Source organism: Brassica napus, chromosome A8, assembly GCF_020379485.1.
Source record: "Brassica napus cultivar Da-Ae chromosome A8, Da-Ae, whole genome shotgun sequence".
NCBI classification, from domain to species: Eukaryota; Viridiplantae; Streptophyta; class Magnoliopsida; order Brassicales; family Brassicaceae; genus Brassica; species Brassica napus.
In genome coordinates, this window is record NC_063441.1 from 18,371,110 (window position 1) to 18,392,840 (window position 21,731).

At 36.0% G+C, this 21,731-nt stretch overlaps 4 protein-coding genes and 1 long non-coding RNA gene across 6 annotated transcripts; 2 read left to right on the forward strand and 3 right to left on the reverse strand.

The window, feature by feature from the left end:
- Window positions 1-2,229: 2,229 nt before the first annotated feature.
- LOC106367911 (splicing factor U2af small subunit A-like) lies at window positions 2,230-3,707 on the reverse strand. Its single transcript, XM_013807776.3, has 2 exons — window positions 3,550-3,707; window positions 2,230-3,370 (listed from the first exon to the last, which is right to left on the reverse strand). The coding sequence occupies exon 2, from the start codon at window positions 3,347-3,349 to the stop codon at window positions 2,489-2,491; it is 861 nt and encodes a 286-aa protein (XP_013663230.1). The 5' UTR covers window positions 3,350-3,370; window positions 3,550-3,707; the 3' UTR covers window positions 2,230-2,488.
- A 642-nt stretch (window positions 3,708-4,349) lies between these two features.
- On the reverse strand, window positions 4,350-7,164 carry LOC106361719 (cyclin-T1-3). Of its 2 annotated transcripts, none has more exons than XM_013801532.3 (7): window positions 7,015-7,164; window positions 6,406-6,703; window positions 5,688-5,769; window positions 5,451-5,585; window positions 5,203-5,378; window positions 4,981-5,126; window positions 4,350-4,883 (listed from the first exon to the last, which is right to left on the reverse strand). In XM_013801532.3, the coding sequence occupies exons 2-7, from the start codon at window positions 6,639-6,641 to the stop codon at window positions 4,690-4,692; spliced, it is 969 nt and encodes a 322-aa protein (XP_013656986.2). In that variant the 5' UTR covers window positions 6,642-6,703; window positions 7,015-7,164; the 3' UTR covers window positions 4,350-4,689. The 2 variants fall into 2 exon arrangements, with proteins under 2 accessions (XP_013656986.2, XP_022545898.1); XM_022690177.2 differs by lacking the exon at window positions 7,015-7,164 and adding an exon at window positions 5,912-6,278 and having other exon boundaries at window positions 6,406-6,645.
- An 887-nt stretch (window positions 7,165-8,051) lies between these two features.
- LOC106360061 (alcohol acyltransferase 9) lies at window positions 8,052-11,438 on the reverse strand. Its single transcript, XM_013799664.3, has 2 exons — window positions 9,962-11,438; window positions 8,052-9,212 (listed from the first exon to the last, which is right to left on the reverse strand). The coding sequence occupies exons 1-2, from the start codon at window positions 10,379-10,381 to the stop codon at window positions 8,307-8,309; spliced, it is 1,326 nt and encodes a 441-aa protein (XP_013655118.1). The 5' UTR covers window positions 10,382-11,438; the 3' UTR covers window positions 8,052-8,306.
- Window positions 11,439-12,523: 1,085 nt separating this feature from the next.
- Window positions 12,524-14,951, forward strand: LOC106389586 (probable beta-1,4-xylosyltransferase IRX9H). The gene is made up of 3 exons (XM_048737965.1): window positions 12,524-13,595; window positions 14,161-14,410; window positions 14,506-14,951. The coding sequence occupies exons 1-3, from the start codon at window positions 12,862-12,864 to the stop codon at window positions 14,674-14,676; spliced, it is 1,155 nt and encodes a 384-aa protein (XP_048593922.1). The 5' UTR covers window positions 12,524-12,861; the 3' UTR covers window positions 14,677-14,951.
- Window positions 14,952-15,711: 760 nt separating this feature from the next.
- LOC106357203 lies at window positions 15,712-17,945 on the forward strand. Its single transcript, XR_002653714.2, has 4 exons — window positions 15,712-15,945; window positions 16,116-16,211; window positions 16,289-16,397; window positions 16,589-17,945. It is a non-coding gene; the product is annotated as an uncharacterized LOC106357203 (long non-coding RNA).
- Window positions 17,946-21,731: the final 3,786 nt, after the last annotated feature.

Sequence of the window (21,731 nt, forward strand, 5' to 3'; positions counted from 1 at the left end):
TTCAGTGAAGCGGAGGTGAAGAGAAAACATGGGAGCCGGAAAGATCCGGTTCCGAACTCGCTAACATCACCTCAGAAGATGAGATGCGAGAGAAAAGCCGGCGAAGTCAGAGCTAAGGGAGCCACCGTTTCCCGGAGTCAACAGCCGGCGAAGTCAGTGCTAAGAGAGCCACTTCTTCCCGGAAACAGAAGCCCGACTTACGGGAGACAAGACCGGAAGAGAATCCGGTAACCCAAAAGACGACGTTGCTCTCTCTCTGAAAGATTTAGAGAGAGGTAAGAGAGAGAGCAACCGCTCCTTTCAGCGGGAAAATTCTTATTCCCGTCCCCGATATTTGTTTGTTTATGATGTAAAAAAACTCTTGAAAAGTTGATAAAGCTTCGTATGGGTGTATTAATATTATATAACGAAGACGGCCGAGACTTTCAACACGTGGTCAATCAGTATGTCTGCTTATCTACATAATTGATTATTTATGTGGTTAAAAAAAGTTAAGTCGACAATATACATGTTATACATGCTTATCCAGTCAATAAAAGGTAAGAATAAACGACTTTTTGTTTGTTTTGTTTGATACTTGAAAAATAATACGTATCTTGTAAAGTAAATGACACAGTCGACGGGCGATGGTGTGGTGGCTGCTCGGAGGGGCAGACAGGGTTGGAGGTGACCGTGGCGATATTTGAGTGAAGATTAATGTAATATTGTTGATTAATTGTAAAGTAGATATATCTCTATACTATTATTTGCAAAATGATTTTGCTGATTTGTGACATTCTGCATGATTTTAGCAAATTTTATTTATTTATCATATTTTTATTAGTTTTTCGATTAAATCATCAATTCATTAAATTAGGTAATATAAATATTTTAAACTTTCTAATTAATTTATTAATTTAAATAATATAAATATTTCAAAATTTCTAATTGTAATTATGATTAACTTTCACAATGAAATAAACCAATGAAATATTTTCATTATCTCAATTTGTTTTTTAAAAAAGTCTTCTTCTAAATTATCATTAAACTTTAGTTTTTATTTACTTTTTTATTTATTTTTTTCTTACTTGAATTTTGTGTGGTTTAGTGTTTTTTCGTTATTTAATATATATTTCTGGTTAAAAATACAAAAAGTAGATTAAGAGAGATAAAAAATTTACATTTGTACTTTACTTTATTATGTGGAATATTTGATATGTAATTATGTTCTTATGGTTTCATAGTGTTATAGTCTTTCTATGTGTTAAGGAGACGTAGACCGAAATAAAAATCGAAGAAAACTAAAATGATAAAGAATATAAAAAATATGTTATTATAACGTTTAAATCATAATACATATATTAATAACTTTTAGTAAAACGATTTTACCTGCAATAACCATTAGTAAAACGATTATGCCCACATGTACGGGCAAAACGCTTAATATTATTGTATTGTGCTATCAAGATGCATATATATGGTGCTAGATAATGCTAATTTTTCTAAATATTTAATGTAAATATGTTAAAGATATTTTAAGATTAAGTTGATCTTTCAACTCTTTCCTATTAGTTATGAAGGTCGTCGGATTTCACAAGCTTTACAATCTTGATATATAAAATACAGTCCAATATATCTCTAATATTAATCTTGTTTTTTTTTTATATAAGAAGACTAATTGAAAAAAATCCTGGTTATTATTAATAATAATTTTCGCAAATTTATAAAACATTTGATGAGGTACAGAAAAAATCAACAATTTTATTATTATCTGTAGAATCGATAACCATTTAGCAGACATAGTCCACCATATCAATCTAATGCAAACGCTATACAGACACGCTGCATCTAAACAAACATATATAATTGAGACACACACACGCATTAACGTCAAGCTAGTGATTTAGGTATCTAACTATCTCAATCTTTAAGAACATTAATTGTAAGGAGATTGTTGTGGTTTGAATCATAATTTTGTAATTCTTTTTAGCATTTGTGTTTGTACATTCAAAAGTTGTTTTTGGTTTGGGTCCAAAGACATGGTCACATGGGCTGGCGCCAAGGCATATGATCAAATCCATAAGCAAGGATCACTAACATAAGTGTCTTCTCAAAAAAAAATGAGGGAATGAAATTAATAAACATTGGATGCAGTGAACCTTGGCTATGTATTCAACATACATCTCATCACACAATCACATATACTCGATATTTAAGCCCATGAATTAAGAGTTGATGAAGAAAAGAAAATGTAAAAAGGAAACTAAACTCCTTTAAACCAACAGAAGATAGTACAAAGTTATGAGGAACACTGGTGAAGAGGATTAATATCCAAGGGGCAACGGTTTTACTAATCAAAACTAAAAGAAACTAACCCCCAACATTTTTTATAATCTAAAGGAGTTGAATCCCATTCTCATTTCAAGTTCCCAAATTAGAACAACCAAATGATTCAGCAAACGCAGAGAAAAGCAGACAGCAGAACCAACCACATCGCAGCAGCTTATTCTTATGCTCCTCCCTCTTCCTTCTCCTCACGTTCTCTGTTCCACTGCTCAATCCTCGCCCTCCTCTCCTCGCTTCCTTCCCTCCCACCACCAGGGCTTCTCTCTCTCCTCCTAGAACCGTCCCTGTCCCTGCCTCCTCTCTCCGACCTCTTCCCACTTCCACGCCGGTAAAACTCCCCATCCCTCTCACGATGACTAAACTCCCTGCGAGGAGGATCACGATCACGATCACCACGCCGGCCATACTCTCTCCTCCCCCTGGGACTTATACTCCTACTCCTACTCCCCCTTCGGTACGACCTCCTCCCAAACAGCTTCCTCCTCATCTCCCTCGAAACAAGCTTCACATGCATAAAGTTACAATACCCACCACGGCTACAATTCTCCTCCTCATACTGCCTACACGTGGCCTCCCTAAAATCCGTCACAGGAGAGAACTCCCCGATAATGGGCCGGCCCAAGTAAGACCTCCCCTGCAAAGCCTTTAAAGCAGCAGCAGCCTGATCCTCCTCCTTGAACTGAACATACACATTCCCAATCATGTGGTCAGCGAGGTTATCACAAATGTTGAGACTCTCAATCTCCCCAAACTTCCCGAGCTCCTCGAACAGATCCTCGAAGAAATCCTCGAAATGCTCTTGGATCTTGCGCGGGTCGAGGGGCTGGCCCTGGGCGTCGACGCCGGGGGTGATCATGTCGGGTCTCTGGTACATGTTGGCGAGGAGGAGGGTCGGGGAGATGGCGGGACGGTTGTGGATGCGAGAGCAGCGGTCACCGTGACGGCACGCGCCCATCTTGTTGTAGAAAGGGCAGTTCACTCTGTCCTTCTCGGTGCCGTAGATTGAAGCTAAATGCTCGGCCATTGCAGTGTTGATGATTCCACCCTAATCAAAACAATAATCAAACAAATAAATCTCACACGCTTAGATTAAAAAGATTAGTATCCAAGCGTGTGAAGATAAATCAAGAGAAAAGCAAGAGACGGAGAAATTAAATCGGGTAAAGGAGCTAATAAACCACAGAGACGGCGGCTAAATCGAAGAATGGGGGAAAGAAAGCGTACAGAGTTTTGTGATTAACAGCCGCCGCCGTCGGTGGAAGAATCTGCCGTCTCCGTGAGGCTGATGATCTAGGGTTTGCTTTGTTCGCGAGCTAGGAGAGGGAGAGGGAGAGAGAGAGAGAGAGAGAGAGAGAGATGATCGAGGATTTTTATACTGTAATTGTTAATTGAACAAAAATATAAGAATCGGGTTTTTTACCTTTTCCGTATAATTTGTTTTCACCGCACTTTTAGTTTTAGTTTTATTTTTCTTTCTACGATGTTTTTTACCTTCGCAAAAAGGTAATAGTAGGGGAGCAAAGATCTCCAGAAACTATTTCCTAAAATTGTTTGACAGCCCAATATACGTTACTGTTATTTTTATTAAATTATTTATTGATAAAAATGGTGTACTATAATTTGATTTAAAAAAAATATAAGAACTTAAAATCATTTTTATATATAATCTCATTTATATCATAATATAATAATTAATACATTATAAATATTTTAATTATCAAATATTATGTCATCAACTATTAATAAAAACACTAGTTTTAATATCTTAACCAGTTAGATTATATTTATAATAAATTTATCGATTAAACAAATTTTAGTGTTATTTAATATATATTTTTTATAAATTAAGTCTATTTATATAAAACATCACAGTCCAGGATTATTAGTTTTCCAACTAGCTAATTTTTAATATTTATAGACTAATTTTTATTAACTGATCATAAGTTTTGTTTTCAAAATTACTTAAGGGGGTTAGACACAGGCTAATGGCACTACATCAAATGAAACTACTTGCAACGAGAAAATAAGCCGAAGACAATTTGAATTAACCCAAAATATAGATTCCAGATGTACAATAACATAAAGGTTTTGGCTAGTACTGTAACAAGCGAGTGGACACTTCTAATAACCAACAACTCTACATAATCTCTATGTAACAGAACAAACAAGAAGAATCTTGAGAGAGATTCACTCTGGTGAAAGATAGTCACACCTGAGAAGGCTTAACTTAGCCACATAAAAACCTCACTCTGAATGCTAAATAACCTTACACTTCCTCTCTCACGAGACTCCACAGAATCTTCTTTTGTCTATCAAGACTACAAGAGAGAGAGATTACATCTTCAAGCTGCTGAACAATGGCTCTCACCAAATTCCAGGCTGTCTATAGGACTGCAAAGGGTAGCTGTGAAACGGATAGCCTCTAGACATATGGACCGGAGGCTTTAAGGGTGCAGGGATTGCCCAAGCTACCTCTCTTCTTGGAGGCGGAGGTGGAGGCGGAGGCATAGTCCTCCTTCTGTCCACTTCTATCAGCATGCACATCTCCTGGATCACCTCTGTAACCATTGATAAGAAACATCCCGTTATTTTTAATCAACAACTAAACCATGCCGCAGCTTTAACAAATAATATAAAAAGTGTTGAATGACAAACCTTTTAACAGCTTAGTTGTTACTCCAAAATCTAACCACCAATCTCTCCTGCTTCCTACTTTACCATTCTGAAACGTGGAAGCTAGATGCACAGTGGCAGTTGCAATAACATGAGGTTTGTACTGCAAGCACAGTGTCGTCCGAAGCCTGCACACAAACAATGCATTATAAGATTATTCAAACTCCAGAAGTGCAGATACAATTATTAACAAAGGGCCTTTACCAATCGTGCACAAAATTCCATGAAGCTGTTGCAAGATCAGGCCAAGCGTTCACCCTATTCAAAGCTGCAGCCAGAGGTTTGTACGGAAGCTCTACGTCTAGAAGCTGGAAAGCGCTTGTGTCCAGCAGAAGCCTCTCCCCCGCCAAAACAAATTCTTTAAATTCATGGTAATATTCCTAAAGACAGAGCAACGAATAATAAGTTAGCACAATGCACATATTTTACCAAATAGATTTAAAAATACTTACAGTTTGATGGATTCTAATTGAGGCAGAAGGATCCCACTCATAAATAATCTCATAAGACGCAACAACAACGCTGGACAGTTGACACGGCTCATCTTCAGCTTTGCAAGCGAGGAAGAGACTAGAAGTTGCTATCGTCTGCAAAATCACCAAGTGAGAATTAGAATTTCAATTTTCTCTGTTACAGATCATTGAATGCAACTGACGAATGAACCAAATGAATACAAGAATATTCTTTACCTGCCAGTTATTTTTTGCATGAGATTGGCGCATGTAAAACCGGTGACACATCACCATCGCACACCCTATTATAACCTGGGACCTGAAGCAAATGAGATTGTCAGAAAACCCTTCAATAGCACCAAAAAAAAACCATATCACCAGCAAGTTCATTATTACAATTTATCTTCAGCGACTAAAAGCTACACACCGTGAAACCAGATTTAAAACATAAACACCAGTACCTATGATGGATGATTCAAAAATAGTAGGCCGGAGAGACACGTGCACTTGGTCAGAAAACTAACAACAGGTAGGAACAGCTGATAGGTTTTGATAACCCACCAGAGAATTACAAATTATCACAGACATATATAAAAACAGGTGAACAGCTCCCAAAGCAAGTTCATGACAGATGCAAGCCCTCCTATGTGCTGATGAGAAGTGATCCAATTTATGACACCAAATTTTTTTGACTAGTATTACATAATTAACCATTCATGAGACAAAACTTATAGGTGGAGAACCTCCAGACCACCTCCCACAGTGGCCCCTACGACAAAACTCAACAGTTAGGCTAGCCATTGTCATGCATAACAGCACCCTCTTTAGCTAGAAAACAAGTACCAAGAAATAGCATATCAGAAGAAGCAAAAGTATAATTCCATTCAGCAAAAAGAACCAGAGAACAAGCACAAACGTCCTAAAATAACAAAGAATAATAATACTGCCAGCTTACACATGAAGCTTCATGCCGAGTCTTTGGATGAAAGTGCAATAGGAAGAGCGTAAAAACGACTCCTTGGCTAGATCAATCCCATCTTTCCTAGAAGGAGAGAAACGCTCAATCTCTTCCTTGCTGAAATACCACTTCGCCGTTTCGCAACGAGGAGACTTTATTAAAGATATGTGTCTGGTCTCCTCTGCTTCAAAATGCTGTCGAGATCTCTTTCTCGGATGCTGCTCCTCTCCCATTATAACCCCAAAATAAAAAGCTTCAACCTTTTAATCCACAAGACAAGCTCTTATACGAATATCTGCAAATAGCAAGTACCATCGTTAAGGCAAACACACAGAAATAGCAAAAGCTTGTTTTTTTTTTTTTTGTGTTGAACAGGTTTGGAACATAATACGACAAAAGAATCTGATCCCAGCTTTCGAATATTGTTTGAAGCCATATATCACAGCAACAACAACAACAACAACAGTATATGTTCAGACAAAACATTCAAACAGATTCGAATAAATCACAAAAATAAATATGGAATTGAATATGGAAGAGATGGGAATCAAAGGAAAACATAAATCGATTTTGATAAACGAAATCGGGGTAGATAGATTCACTAACCCAACGTTTGTGTGTTTGTTTGGTGAGGAAACAACTTTTTTTTTTGTTTCGAAACTTGAATTTTTCTCTGCTGCTTTTTTGCTGTTCACCTTAATTCCAGAAAAATATCTTAATGATGCGGTGAAGCGATTTCATACCTAAAAAAGAGTAAATATACAAAAATATCGTTTGTTTCCAAAGCATATGGGCCAGATTTTTAAATATGGTGGATAATGGATATGGGCTTGGATTTATAATTGGCAATTCAAAGAGTGTATAAATAGTCGATGGCAATTCTTTTAGGGAGGATTGATTTGTAAAGAATTTGAGAATTTTAAAAGTTATGTGGATATATATATATATTTCTTGATAATGTATGTTTTCAAGGATTTTACAAAATATTTTCTTCCAATATAGGATGTTTATTTTTATTTTTATAAAAATAAAATTATTTGTTGAAAATCAAATAATAATGATACATCTATAATTTTATGTTAATATAATAAGATGAAATTGTATATTGACAATGTTAACAATATATTATCTTTGTCTATAAATTGTTATGCTATTTTATTTTTTAATTCAAAACCATGGTTCTAAAAATCGGTCTAGGCGGCAACTCGGTTCTATCCGAAACGATTTTCTTAAAATTCGATTTATACCGATTTATATAATTCAAATCGGTTTAAACTGTTCTAAATCGGTTAAAATTAGTTAAAATCGATCTAAAATCGTCTATATATGCTAAATTAAGCAATAATATTATTACTAATCTACAAATTTGTCTACTTTCTTCTGTGTTGTATATCTAATTTTGATAATTCATCTCAATAATTTTATAATTAAACTTAAAAACTAAAATATGTCATATAAATATATAAAATATATAAAATAAATCCATAATTTGCTAACGCCTAGGCCTCATCTTGACCCCGAATAATCGGCATAGTCGCTAGTCCTCTATAAAGCGCGTAGTTACCGACTAGCGATTTTTAGAACATTGTTCAAAACTGATCAAATCTTCTTGATTATCTATCACTCTTAACTCCCAGAAATATCACCAACATGATTTTTGCTTAAACTCTTTTATATATGAATTTTAAACTCTTTTACTTATTACTTATATGGTTTCATCTTCTACAAACAAGATAATAATTATTCCAGTGAACAAAGACAAACTTAGATCACTTGAAAACCCGACACGCGAAGGACTTTCTTTCTCATCGAAACCATTGATTAATGTTTTTATCTCTCACGACTTACTTTATAGGAGATATAGATCGCTGAAATTATTTTTTTCTTTCAAAACTTTATTATGCAAGAGAATGGTCTTCCTCCTTGTCTTTTCCGTCTAAAAACTTAACCATATAATACTCTAGCCTCTTCACAACATCCTCCGGCAACGACACCTGAACCTTAATCGCATCTAAGTTTCCTGCCACCGGCAGAAATAAACAGTAGATGTCACTCGTCAAAGAACCCGTATACATTGGCTTTCCTCCTCCAAAGTCCAACTCCTCTAATCCTAACTTCGCCCATTGCGAGATAACCAAACTGCATGAGACGTCCGTTTTTACTGTTTTATCCTCCAGTAAATCTATCGTTGATCTTACATATCCGTCGGTGATCCTCGCTTTCGCGTCCTGTACTAATTTCACCACGTGGTAAATATTACCACTGACTAGGTCTTGAACCTTGCTCTCCGCACAAGCCAGCACGAATCCATTACCATAATACCCTTGAGGAAGTTCTGGACTCAGCTTCTTCCTCATATTGACTGAGAATAAAAGTTTGACTTGCATGGTCAACGGCAAGTCAAGAGATCGAGCCCAAGAGCACCACGTGTGAGCAGCTAGTGCCTCGAACGTGGTGCATTTTAGCGAGGGAGCGCATGTTTTCTTTAACCTTAGGATTAGGGATGGTGTGAAGGTTAGGGTGGTGGGAGCTAGCGGTTGGGACTGTAAATACTTGCAGATGTTGAAGTTGGTTGAGGTTTTTTCTACGGTGGTTCGGGTGAAACCGGGATGTGAGTGTGTGACACGCGGTGGATCTCGTGGGTCTAACATGTGTCGAGAATGGAACGGTTGGACCAGAAGAGAAGCATTGGTGTTATTTGCATGGGCCCATGCATGTAGGAACTGCGATGTGCCGATGCCGTCACAAAGGCAATGATTGATCGCGGTGCAGAGGATCATACCCCCGCAACGGAGATGCGTCACCTGAATCATTAATCAGCAAACCATAAGGTTTCTATGCTTAAACATTTTATTTCTATAGCAGTTAAGCGTTAGTCATATTCACTTGCCGATGAAAACTTTATACAGTACACAGAAACGCAGTTATAATAAGACACGTAGTATGAGTTAAGGAATAGACTTGTAAACAAACTAATTTTTTTGGTAAATATAAAACAAACTAATTCACGGCAGGAAAAGGTGTTTTTGTTTTTCTTCTAACCTATAAAAGAACCAATCACCATGAATAGACAATATTATTCTCTTTTTAATTTTTATTGATTTGTTTTTGACATTAATCAAACCTCTTTATTAAAGTTCACGTATAAATATTAAGGAGAAATGTGGTAGGAAAGGACTTTATATCATTCATACATCAAATGCATTATATATGCACGACCTAAAAAGTATGCATTTCTTATTTGAAAAGAATAAAAGTGGCCGAATCAATTTAGGAGTTAGGAAAAATACAACCAATTTAATCTGTTAGATTCTTTCATGATAATATGTATCTAAACTTTTTTTTATTTTTAACTCAATAGTCGATCCAACTAACTTTATGACATCTAAAATATTATAGGGTATGCCCATCCAAAAAAATGATTTGGTTACAAACTATCAACTAATATATACGGAAACTATCTGAGTTATGCATGATTTTTTGAAATCATTGTTTCTAAGCAAGAAAAAGAACATTAATTAATTGTAATACGACTAAAGCAGAAAAACAAAACCTGTATGACAAGAGGAGGAATCTCCAAGAAACTAGGTGCTTGAACCTTAAACAAGAGCTTCCTCCAAGACTTGTTTGGCTTGGGTGAATGTTCAAGAAACTCTTGACAAGTTATATCCATGAAGGCTTCCGCGAAAACTGCTCCTTCCCCATTACAGTCAACCTCGAGCTTGGCACTGACGTCAGAGACTTTGATCCGGCCAGCGAGTGGGTAGTAATCGACTAAAACCCTAGACAGAGAATCTTTGAGGGTTTGAGAGGAAGGAGACTTTTGGAAAAGGTAGAGGTACTTGATAGAGAATCTGAGAAAATGATGGTCGTCTAGGTTGGAAAGGTAGAGAGAGTGATTTGGTGTGGGGGATGAAGGAGTGATTAGGGCTGGTTGATTTCCCTCGTACAAGCAATCTGGAAGTTCTTGCATCGTCCACTTTTTCTGTTTGTTGTTTTTTTTTTAGAGAGGCAAAAGAGAAAGAGAGATGGTGGAAAGGGAAAGTAAGAAGCAAGATATGTGAATGGGAGAGGTTAGGTGGTGGTAATAGTTGGAATCCGTCTGGACTTGCAGCATCAGCCCTCAAACATCTCGGACCCATACGAGAGATTAAAATACGTACAAGATGCTATCTTAAACTAAAGCACACTTTTTATATAGAAAAAAAAAAGAGGACAACAAGATAAACATAAAAACTTTACAATCTAAGCTTAGAAATGAGTAAAATCTAAACCATAGGATATAAAACCAAAGAACAAAAGATAAATGTAAAACTTTACAATCTAAGCTTAGAAATGAGTAAAATCTAAACCATAGGATATAAAACCAAAGAACAAAAGATAAATGTAAAACTTTACAATCTAAAACTAAAAGTAATGAGTAAAATTTAAAGCTTAAGATTTATATACAAAGAACACATGATAGAGAGAAAACGTTACAGCTCAAAGTTACAAAACAAAATGTAGGGTTCAAACAAGATGCTGCCGACAAAAATAAACAAGATGAACTGAAACTTTACTCCCTAAGATTAAAAAGAGTAAGAGAAAACATTTGACAAAAGGGTATAAAATATGTATACAAAATGTTAGAAGAAATACAAGACTTAACGTACAACAAGGAATACAAGATAAAGTTGTTTTATAACTTAAGATAAGAGCAGACCGAATCAGTAGATAAGACAAATCAAAAAGAAAATGAGTAGTGTTCGAAGCTAGAAAAACAAATTGCTAAGTTCAAATGGTGTGACCAATTGCAAGAGACTACGTGATGGATTTTCAAAAGCCTGAAGGATCCACTAGAATATCTTTAATCGTGGTGGTGGGAAATGGAATTTGGGCCGGAGACTTAACTAATCAGCACTCGTACTCGTTTGACAATCAATCGGTGATAAAATTCGTGGGACCTTTCGTGTAATACCTCAACTATTGATGGTTAGGCACGATTCTACCAAAATATGGTTTAATGGTGATTGGTGCACTCTTTGACGACTTGCAATACTTTGAGTAGGTACAATGGATTGTACAATTTTATTTTGGTGCCTTTGTGAAATACCCATCCTTTAACAAAATCAATTCATTATTTCCACTTTGTGAGAAACTCCTTTTTTTAATTAAAATAAAATTATATAAATGAGGATAAAAGTTTTTTTATCTAGTTTCGCTCAACACTTGTTCCTAGCGAATTCTACTTGATAGAATCCTAAATCTTTGAGTATCGGTTGACGTTCTCAACCTTCAACAAGGACCATGAAAAAGAGAGAATCACTTGTTTCCTTAGATGCCGGCTTCCCATGTCATTTTCGGAATAGTTAATTTTCGATGAACTTATCAAATGGAGGATTCAATTGGAAATTTCACATGTCTTTTTGAAACTATTCACATGTCTTTTTCCTAAGTATGTACCACAAACTTGACCAGCATCGAATTGATAGTTTGCAAAGTCTAAAAAAACTGCCATTAGCCCGACTTTAATAGACCGTTGTGTCTAAATTGCTTTATGTATTATAATCAATGATTATAAATTGTTTAACGGAATTTGGAAAACAATGGAACATATCCCACTGTAATTGACTGGAAAGTGTCCTTTTAGCTAATGGATCAGCACAAAATATTATCTGCTCGATTTGCGTGGGAAAATAATACCAAACGAAAACAGAATTGCCATTTATGATGTCTGATAAGCCTTTAAACTTAAGATTATTTCCTTAACTATTGAGTAATCCACACATATATATCGTTGTTATCACCTTCAAATAGTATATCTTTTCTGTAACCTAGAGACCAACAAGACTGCATCATCCATAATCTTTATGGAGAGTGTCGTCCGATCCTTCAAAATTTCTCACACCAAAATCTGGAAAAGTTACATAACTATTCTTAATGATCCAAACCAAAATCTAGGCTTTGCTCAAAAAAATATTAACCATATATTTAATGATATAATGTTGTAATTTTAAAAGTTAATGTATCCATCCATATATGTCTCACATTTTTTAAAATTCTGTTTAAATTTAGAAGTTTACCTAAAAGTTTAAGGTATATTAACCAACATTTTGGCGGTGGTTTGCAGTGCCCGGTTGTTCATTGCATGATACTAGAATCAAATGACAAAAAAAACGAAAGAAGACAAAAAAAAAACAAATAATTAATTGATTAACAGAGTGTTCGTCCCTCTCCGATCCACAACTCGGCCACGTGTCCCACGAACCAGCGTAGCAGCTCCTTTTCTCTCTCTCTCTCCGCAACTTCCCCTCCAGCTCTCTTCTAGATCTCGGCGGCGACGGATCCGAATCGGCGACTTAAAAGAGTTAAACTCCACGACCTTGACTGATTCCGACTTGAGCTTCATCAGCTCCTTCGAATCGGCGCTCTGAATCTCTGGAAACTGCTTATCAATGTTTAGCATAATCTGAGATGGCTTCAATCCGGCGAACTCTCTCGCCGGTGTACCACGATCGCCATTACGAGAACGGAGGCGCACCGTTCTCCCCCTCCTCCACGTCATCATCCCCCTCTCAGAAGAGCAGCGGCAAACACAGCTCCTCCTCTGATCCCAAAGCCTCCCGCCGAGGTCCATGGCGGCGTCCGTTTTACCAATTCCTCGCTTTCTTCCTCATCGGATTCCTTTTAGGTATGACACCGTACGGTCAAATCGATGACGTAAATCGGTTCGATTTCGAGATCAAACCGCCGAACGTCGAAGAATCGTTGAAACGACGGGAAGAGGTGGCCGTGGACGGAGTAAGCTTCTCGGCGGAATCGAAGAATAAGAAGGAGGAGGAGGAGGAGGATTTTGCGCCGAGGAAGCTTGTAATCGTGGTGACGCCAACGTACAACCGAGCGATGCAGGCGTATTACTTGAACAGAGTTGCGCAGACGCTGAGGCTAGTGGAGGCTCCTGTGCTGTGGATAGTGGTGGAGGGGAATGCGGCGTCGTTTGAGACGTCGGAGATTCTGAGGAAGACTGGGGTGATGTATAGACACTTGGTTTGCAAGAGGAACATGACGAGTGTTAAGGATAGAGGTGTTCACCAGAGGAACACTGCGTTGGAACATATCGAGTTGCATAAGCTCGATGGTGTTGTTTACTTTGCTGATGATGATAATATCTACTCGCTTGAGCTGTTTCAGAGCTTGAGGCAAATCAGGTGAGGCAAAAAGTGTGGATTTTTAGTTTTGGTTTGTGGTAGTGGATGGGATGTTTGATAGATTCGACCTAGTGGCTTGTGAGGAATAGAGTGATTAGATCGTTGCTGGTTGTGCAGAACTATAATGTCTTCATCATTGTGCAGTCTTAGTGATTCTAGTGTTGCTTATGTTTTGAATTGTTAGTTGAGCAGAACTATATTGTCTTCATCTTATTGTGCAGTCTCAGTAATAGTAGTCTCAGTGATTGTAGTGTTGTTAGTGCTATGGTTTGACACTCAATTGTAGTAGCATATTACAATTCTTACTGTTTCTCTGCTTTGTTACTTGCTCTTCCATGTGCTCAGCCTATCTTGTTTGAGAAAATACTTCATTTCTTGTTATTGGAAAGGGTTTTATTGAACTTCTCTATGTACCTGCTTTTGTTGGTCTTCTGAGCATTTTCTTCTTTCCATTGAGTGTGAATGCTGACGGCTTCATATTCAACTCCAGAGTGAAACTTCTTCTGAAGTATGTTTCCCCCATTTTAATCTATCATACTTATATATTTCTTTTTGTTCTGTGTAGACGATTTGGAACTTGGCCTGTTGCAATGCTAGCGCCAAGCAAGAACAAGGCGATTCTTGAAGGTCCGGTGTGCAACGGAAGTCAAGTAATTGGATGGCACACTAATGAGAAGAGCAAAAGACTACGCAGGTTCCATGTTGATATGTCAGGATTTGCTTTCAACAGCACTATACTCTGGGACCCCAAAAGATGGCGACGTCCCTTCTCACATCCAACCCGCCAACTAGACACCGTGAAGGAAGGTTTCCAAGTATGTGTTTTTTTCCCCTTATCTGTGGATTTCTCTCGGTCAAAACCTCTTTATTAATCTTCTTATACAACATGCAATGTTGTGTTTCCAAGCAGGAGACAACATTTATAGAACAGGTGGTGGCAGATGAAAGCGACATGGAAGGTGTTCCACCAGCTTGCTCGAGGATACTGAACTGGCATCTTCACTTGGATGCCCTGGATGTCCCTTATCCACAAGGGTGGGTGGTCCAGAAGAATCTTGAAGCTCTCATAACTGTGAAGTAGTTTAAAGACGCAACTTTTGACTTGTGAAGACTTTAAAGGGTTCTGAACTTTGGACGTCTGGTGTTCAGGAAGTCTATAAGCAAAACATGAGAACCCAACAAGACCATGAAAATTTTGTACGTTTTTGGATTTGGTGTTTTACTATGAGATGGAATTATATTTAGCCTTTGGACATTTGATGATTCCACGCCATTGTCATCTTCTCTGTGGAAACGCTATTGATATGTCCTGCTAGTTGTTGATTCGGGTTTATGCCAACCGTTTTTAATGTTAAATTAGAAGGAAAATGAGGCAAAACAAAAATGTATGATTTGTGTGTTCGAATCCTTAAGTCATCAAACTAAAGAAAGAACATGTGTATAAAATTATAAATGAACAACAAATCACAAACAAAAACATATACTGTATTAGTTAATTAATCTATCTCTCTAAACATTATTTTTTAAGAAGTAACTAGATTTTGATCCGCGCTTTCAAAGCGCGGGATTTGTTTTGTTGAAAAAATTGTTAGTCTGTTTGTTTTTTCTAATAATATTTTTATGGATGTGCATTCAGTTTTTGATTTGATTGTAATTAGATTTTCTATTTGGTTATTGATTTCGGTTTGGTTGTAATTTTTGGTTATTTCGATTTAAGAGATATAGAGACAGTTCAAATGTTTTATGAGTTTGGTTTGGTTTATGATTAAGTAATTTTGTTCTCGGTTTAATCGGGATAAACCATATTTAATAAGAATAATAATTATACATGTGTTTATGTTAACAAAATATAAAGGAATTAAAGTTGGGCTTTAAATATTATAGGACCAAAAATTACACGAAGGGTTTGTGGTAAATCGAGCTTACATACTGCCGACCAAATTTTATTTATCATAATCCAGACCCAAAAACAGGTTTAAGTAGAAACCATCAAAAGAAAAAGTTGACTTTTTGACTCTCCCTTGGTAAAAAAATCTTCGCTTCTCTCTCGAAACAGTAATCGAATGGGTGAAATATGATTAATCATCACCGATCTATGAAGGTATAACACAAATCCCTTTTGGTTGATCAATAGATCTTTCGATCATAAAAACCAGAAAAGATTAACTAAAAGTTAATGTTTTTTTACTTTTCAGATGAGTTGCATGTGATTTCCGATTATAGATATATTCAATCAGATGATAATCCGTTGTTTTTGTTTATGTCCGTAGACGATCTGAGTCCAAGAAAATATCTTTCAATATAAACCAAAGCGTTCACTTCTCGGATCCAGATTTTCCATTATCTTCCGGTAAATAGAGTTTCATTATCTATCTTACTCTATATATAGTATGTTCATTGTAACTGATCAAGAGTATATATATAATTTGAATTCTAACTCTTTTTACTATTTTATATTTTTATTTTTCATGTCGCAATGGTGATATCTTCCGTTCTATATTATCTGGATGTGCAAAAAAGGGATCGAGAGGTTGCAGGCAGACTGGAGAATGTTGGCTAAGTTGCCCCAGATGCAACATGGTAAACGCGAATCACTATGGCGTGAGTCAAGAATGGGTTAGTTGTAATTTCATTAAAGTGTAAGGGATTATCTTTGTTTAAAAATGACAGCAAACTTACTTGATGTCACTTAGGGTGAACTCCAGTTTTTTACGTTGCTTCCCCCAGTACATTGAATGGTTTCTACCTCACTACAATCCAAAACCTGGCCCAGAACATCTGACAAAAAAAAACATTGTAAAGGTTAGTATTGATAGCAAGTATAAATATTTTTAAAACACTATCACCTTTCTATTTATCAATTGAGAGATTTTCATCATGTGTGCCGGACATAACAGTTTGAAAGTCGCCAAACTAAGAATCTAAGATACAACTCATCATTCATGTGACTGGATCGAGTAATGACTGTATTTTAATTAAAAACAATCTTGCAGGTATGGCTTGTTGATCGATAAGCTCCTCCTGCAAGAATAATTTGAAGTTCGGGACGTTGCACCATACTCCAACCGGAAGAAGCCTTCTTTTATTCTCAATGTAAGTCTTTCTGCATGTTGCAGGAATTTTAGGCCTCTTATACATGTTCCAGTCACATTGAAAATAGTAATATCATTAATAGCAAGTTTAAATAAGATATAAACGACAAAGAAAACATATTTCAAAAACGTAAATAGGAATTTAAGATTGCTTACATTCTCATCCGCCAAGATGAATTTCATGGTTTTCCCTGATAGTTGAATATTTTGTTTCTAAGAGTGTGGAACCTTAACATGAACAAACCAAGTGTTTTTCGATGGCCTCAGGTCGTTAATGCCGGTGATTTTTCATTAGAAGCACTCGATGTTTTGATCTGCATTTTAGAAGCCATTTTTTGTTTGACTGTGTGAGTTTGATTAGGAAGAGGCGTTGTTATATATAATAGGAAGAGGCGATAGGGATGGGTGTTTAGGTTATTAGGAAAATTTGTGGCATACTCTGAATCTCATGAGATTGTCTACTTAATATTAGGAAAATTCAGTTACCAATTTGAAACCCAAAATATTATGCGAGTATTGGACACGCAATATGATAAGATTGAATTCCTATGAACCGTGATTGTAGGTAAATTATATAAACTTCATTTTCTATATTTTGATTCTCCATTTATTATAGGTATCATATATCGAATATTATGTTGTTAATATTATGAATACTCGCCAAAATCGAGGAGTACATAACGATTTTTAAAATTGAAAATGGAAATTACTGGTTGTTTTAACGATAAATAGATTTTAAAAAAATATTTTTGAGAACTTTATTTATATTTACTGTAATACTTTTGGTTCAAATTCAAATTTCATATTTTTGGCTTGATTAAATAATTATTTAGTATCCATAAGTATATATTACATTTTCATAAATGAATATTTTAAATAACATATAGGTAGGTGAAATGAACTGAAAAATAAACATTTGACCATTTATTTATATTTCTGTGAAGTAGATGTTTGAGTTTTAACCCCCGAGCTTTTTTATTTCAGGGTATAGGGTTTTATAATAGGGATAATTTTAATGGGCTTAACATCCATTCTTATTGGCTTTAAAAATCCAGGCCTTACTCGGATCTGGGCCGAATTTGGTTTGCTTTAAATAAGTCCTGTTATGGTTAGGTTTTAAAAATGGGAGAGTTCTGATTGGTCAAAACTGGGTCGACATATATTTATTTTTTAGAAAAGGAAATTAGGCAGTGGCAGAGTTGTAATTAATTTGAAAAGGCAGGGGCAGAATCCTATGAGGGATTCTTCTTTAATAGTATAGATTTTTAAAATTTTGCTTATGTTTATCACTGTACTTGTTTGTAAGACAAAGTGACTATACAAAAATATAACTTGGCTTCCATTTTATTATGCGATATGTACAGTATTAATAATTAAATTTTAGAAAATTTCCTAAAATTAAATAACAACTAACTTTAACCACGTAACTGAAGTATAAAATATTTTCTGTCTCCATCAGAAAAATTAAGCAATTGTATTATCTATATTTTGTCGACATTAGTTGTAAATATATGTTAACAAATACAAAATTGCCCAAAACTACTTTCCCTTTTTTTTTTGAGAGAGAGAGATACTCTCTTCTATTTCCTCTTCACTCTTGAAAATCTTTTTTTTTTTTTCACAGAGAAGAAGAGTTTTGCTTTTTGTTTGTAAAATAGCCTTCGATCTAAAGATCGAAATCTAGTTTCAGTTTCGCTTTGTCGGATTATAATTTTGCTTGGGCGATTTTTGTTGTGTGTACTTCACCAAGTTGAAGAGGTTGATATATATAAAAGAGGTGAAGACTCATTGTACATTTATGCACCAAGTTATCAACAAGAACACTTCTCTTTCTCTCTCTTTTTTTTTGTCACAAAAGTTCTCTCTGAAAAATGTGATTCTTTTCGAAAGCAAGTTTAGGTTTTAGTAAAATGCTAACTTAGCAACTACAAAGGTAGAAAAGTGCCAAGGCCACACGTTTAGATTGAGTGATGAATCTGTATGTGACATGCATGTGGTTGACTAAATGCATGAGAATCTGAGATTCTGAATCTCTGTGCACCAAAATAGCTCGTCAACAACATGAGATCACTTTTCGACGTTTATTCATACGTATCAAACCAAAGGGAAAGACCATGTGGGTTGACACGTGTCACATTACTAGTTGACGCCTACGCAAAAAGGAAGCTTACTTCTTCTGCAAGTTTCTTTTGGTCTTACTTTTCCATTTTAACAAAAATGGAAACTTAATAGATTTAAGGAATAAAAGTAAATTAATAAAATATGCCTTTGGCGGTTATAAATACGATCCTCATCCTCTCTGGAACCACTTTCATTAATCTTTTGAGCAGAAGATAGAAGATGTTTCCTTCATCCGACGCATCCCTAACCGGATTCTTGATGCTCTTCAGATCAATGCTCCACGACTTCGTCCCGGTGCAGCTCCGTTCATACTTCTCCGGCTTACTCGAGCGGTTCTTCACTCCGAAATCGAAGAATCTCACGGTTGTTATCGACGATAAATTCAGGAACAAAGTCTTCCACGCGGCGGAGATGTACCTACGCAAAAAGATGGGTCCAGAAATTTATTTTATAATTCATTCGGTAGCTTTGGTGGTGATAATTTTTTTTTACCAAAAAAGAAAAAGATCCGTCCAGAGACGGAGCGAGTACGAGCGGGCAAAACACCGAAGCAGAAGCACTTGACGGTAAAGGAGAAGAGATCCTGGATTCGTTCGAGAAGAGATGAAGAAGAGTCAATGATACTGATGCTGTAATGAGTTTTGTTGAGAAGAGTAAGGTCGAGAGAAGCAAGGCCAAGGAAGAGCTTTCTATTTGTAAAGATGTTGTGACTAATACGAATGATGATGACAAATAACATAGTGGTTCTTCAGATAGAAGAAGAAAGCAGGTAAACGAAAAGGACAACTAATAGATTTAGTGATTTGTATTAGTGGCTAATTAAGCTTGTAGTTTACATTAAACCATTTATAAAGCTTGTCTTTGACAGAATTTAGATATGTTGTGTTGTGTACTTTAATTAGAACTTCTGTTTATGTTCGTTGTTTTGTAATGGCTTAATCATTTATAAAAGCCTATAAAAATCGTCATTTGTTTCAAGTTTTAGTTTCTGCAGCTGTTAGTGTTGTTTGTGTTCTTAAGAAAAGAAAAAAAAAACAAAAGAGAAGGAGAATGCATATCCACAAAAATTCAAAAAGAAAAAGACTAGTTTTGTTTGCATTAGTAGTTTCCATGTTTACTTTATTTCCTAACCTAAAAGAAAACCAAAGAAATTCTGTCACACGTTGTCATATCTGTCCGACCATATGTTGTTTTCAGTCCTATTATACCACAAAGTGATGCAGGGATGCGAACAGAACTTGTATTTCCAGACACGAGTAAGCATGCAACGCATATCAAACAAATCAGCATAACTTTGACACCTCCAACATTTGTTCCTAGAGCAGCTGAACAAAGTCCATAGGCAACAATAGCTGCTGAACCTTAGGAAGATCCGCCTGTTTACCTTTCAGGTGCGCATGGGTTTCTTGTGGTTATGCAATGCAACATATCAGAAAAAAAAAATGTAGAAGAGCAAACTCTTGAAAAAGTGGAGTGGATAAAAGAAGCAAGAAACACATTGACGTATAGCATTTTACATCATAAGTAAGATTTTTGTTCTCTGCTGTGTTACTTACCCGTAATTTGAATTGTTCCCTGAGGTCCCCATGCCTAACTAATGCATATTTTCCGTGCCAAGTAATATTACACCACAACTAAGAAGTCAATGGCTAACCATAGATGGAGTTGTCAGATTAGATCTGTAAGTATATGCGTAATAACATATCTTCCAGTAACAGATGTATGACCTTGGATCTGCGTGGAAGCTACGAGAAGGATCATATTGAGGAAGACACTTCAACCTCATCGAGTTACCATCTGCAGGACAAGTATCACAAATGTGAATATCTAAACCAGTAGTTCTTTTCTATGATATGTTCGCTTTTGACGTACCATCTGACCGAGGGCCTTTGCTAAGACTTGCTACGTGAAAACAGTGCGTTGCTCTTCAAAACAAGCCGAACATGCATCTGTTATCTGAAAACAACACACAGCCAGATGAGAGAGTAGATAAAACAGCTAGCACATTTGCAAAATTTGATAATGGGTCCATTTGCAAACAGATTAATCAGCTGTATATCAAGATTCAAGGCTGACATCTAGCTAGTCAGTTGCTAGTTAACATGTGTGTATAAATAAGCAAATCACAAACAAAGACATGTATTAATTAACATTAAAAATAATCAAAAGTTTCATAAATGAAATTTATTATGATTAATTAATTATATCGCTCTACGCATTATTTGATAAATAATTTTTTGTAAAAATTGCTTATGTTTATCCTGGAAAATTGCTTATTTTCTAAAATTTAATCATTAATATTGTACATTTATACTATTGCGAAGTAAATTTTTGAAATCGAACTCTCAACAAAAACAGATGCGTCATTTGTAGAATATAGCGTAACTGAGTCCAAGTATAAAGCAGTTTACAAAAGAAAAAAAATGTATAAACTATAAAGTATCCATATCGACTTTGCCTTTTGTCGAAGACATATACTTTTCTTTTTCCGGACCTTGGTGGAGAACTTGAGGAAGGGAGTAGTAGTTCTAAAGATGCTTCACTAGAAGAGATGGATGACAAAACAGTACATCATTTTAGCCATGAGCATGGCTTATCGAGAATCCATGTCGATGAAGAATGTTGGCAGCTATGTGAAGCATGTATCCTTCCTATTGATATGGGTACTTTCTTGCGTTGCAAGGAATGCAGTTTTGCCCTCCATGAAGAATGTGCTCGCCTACCACAGGAGATGGATCATCCGTTACATCGCCATCGGTTAACACTGAAGGTCAAAATGAACATCAACGAAGGGTTCTTCACCTGTTCTGTTTGCAAGCAATATCATTGTGGTTTTAGTATCAATGTCGCTATTGTGGGACATTCAAAATGGATGCAAAGTGTGCTTCCTTTACCGAACCATTCAAGCATATAACCCACAGAT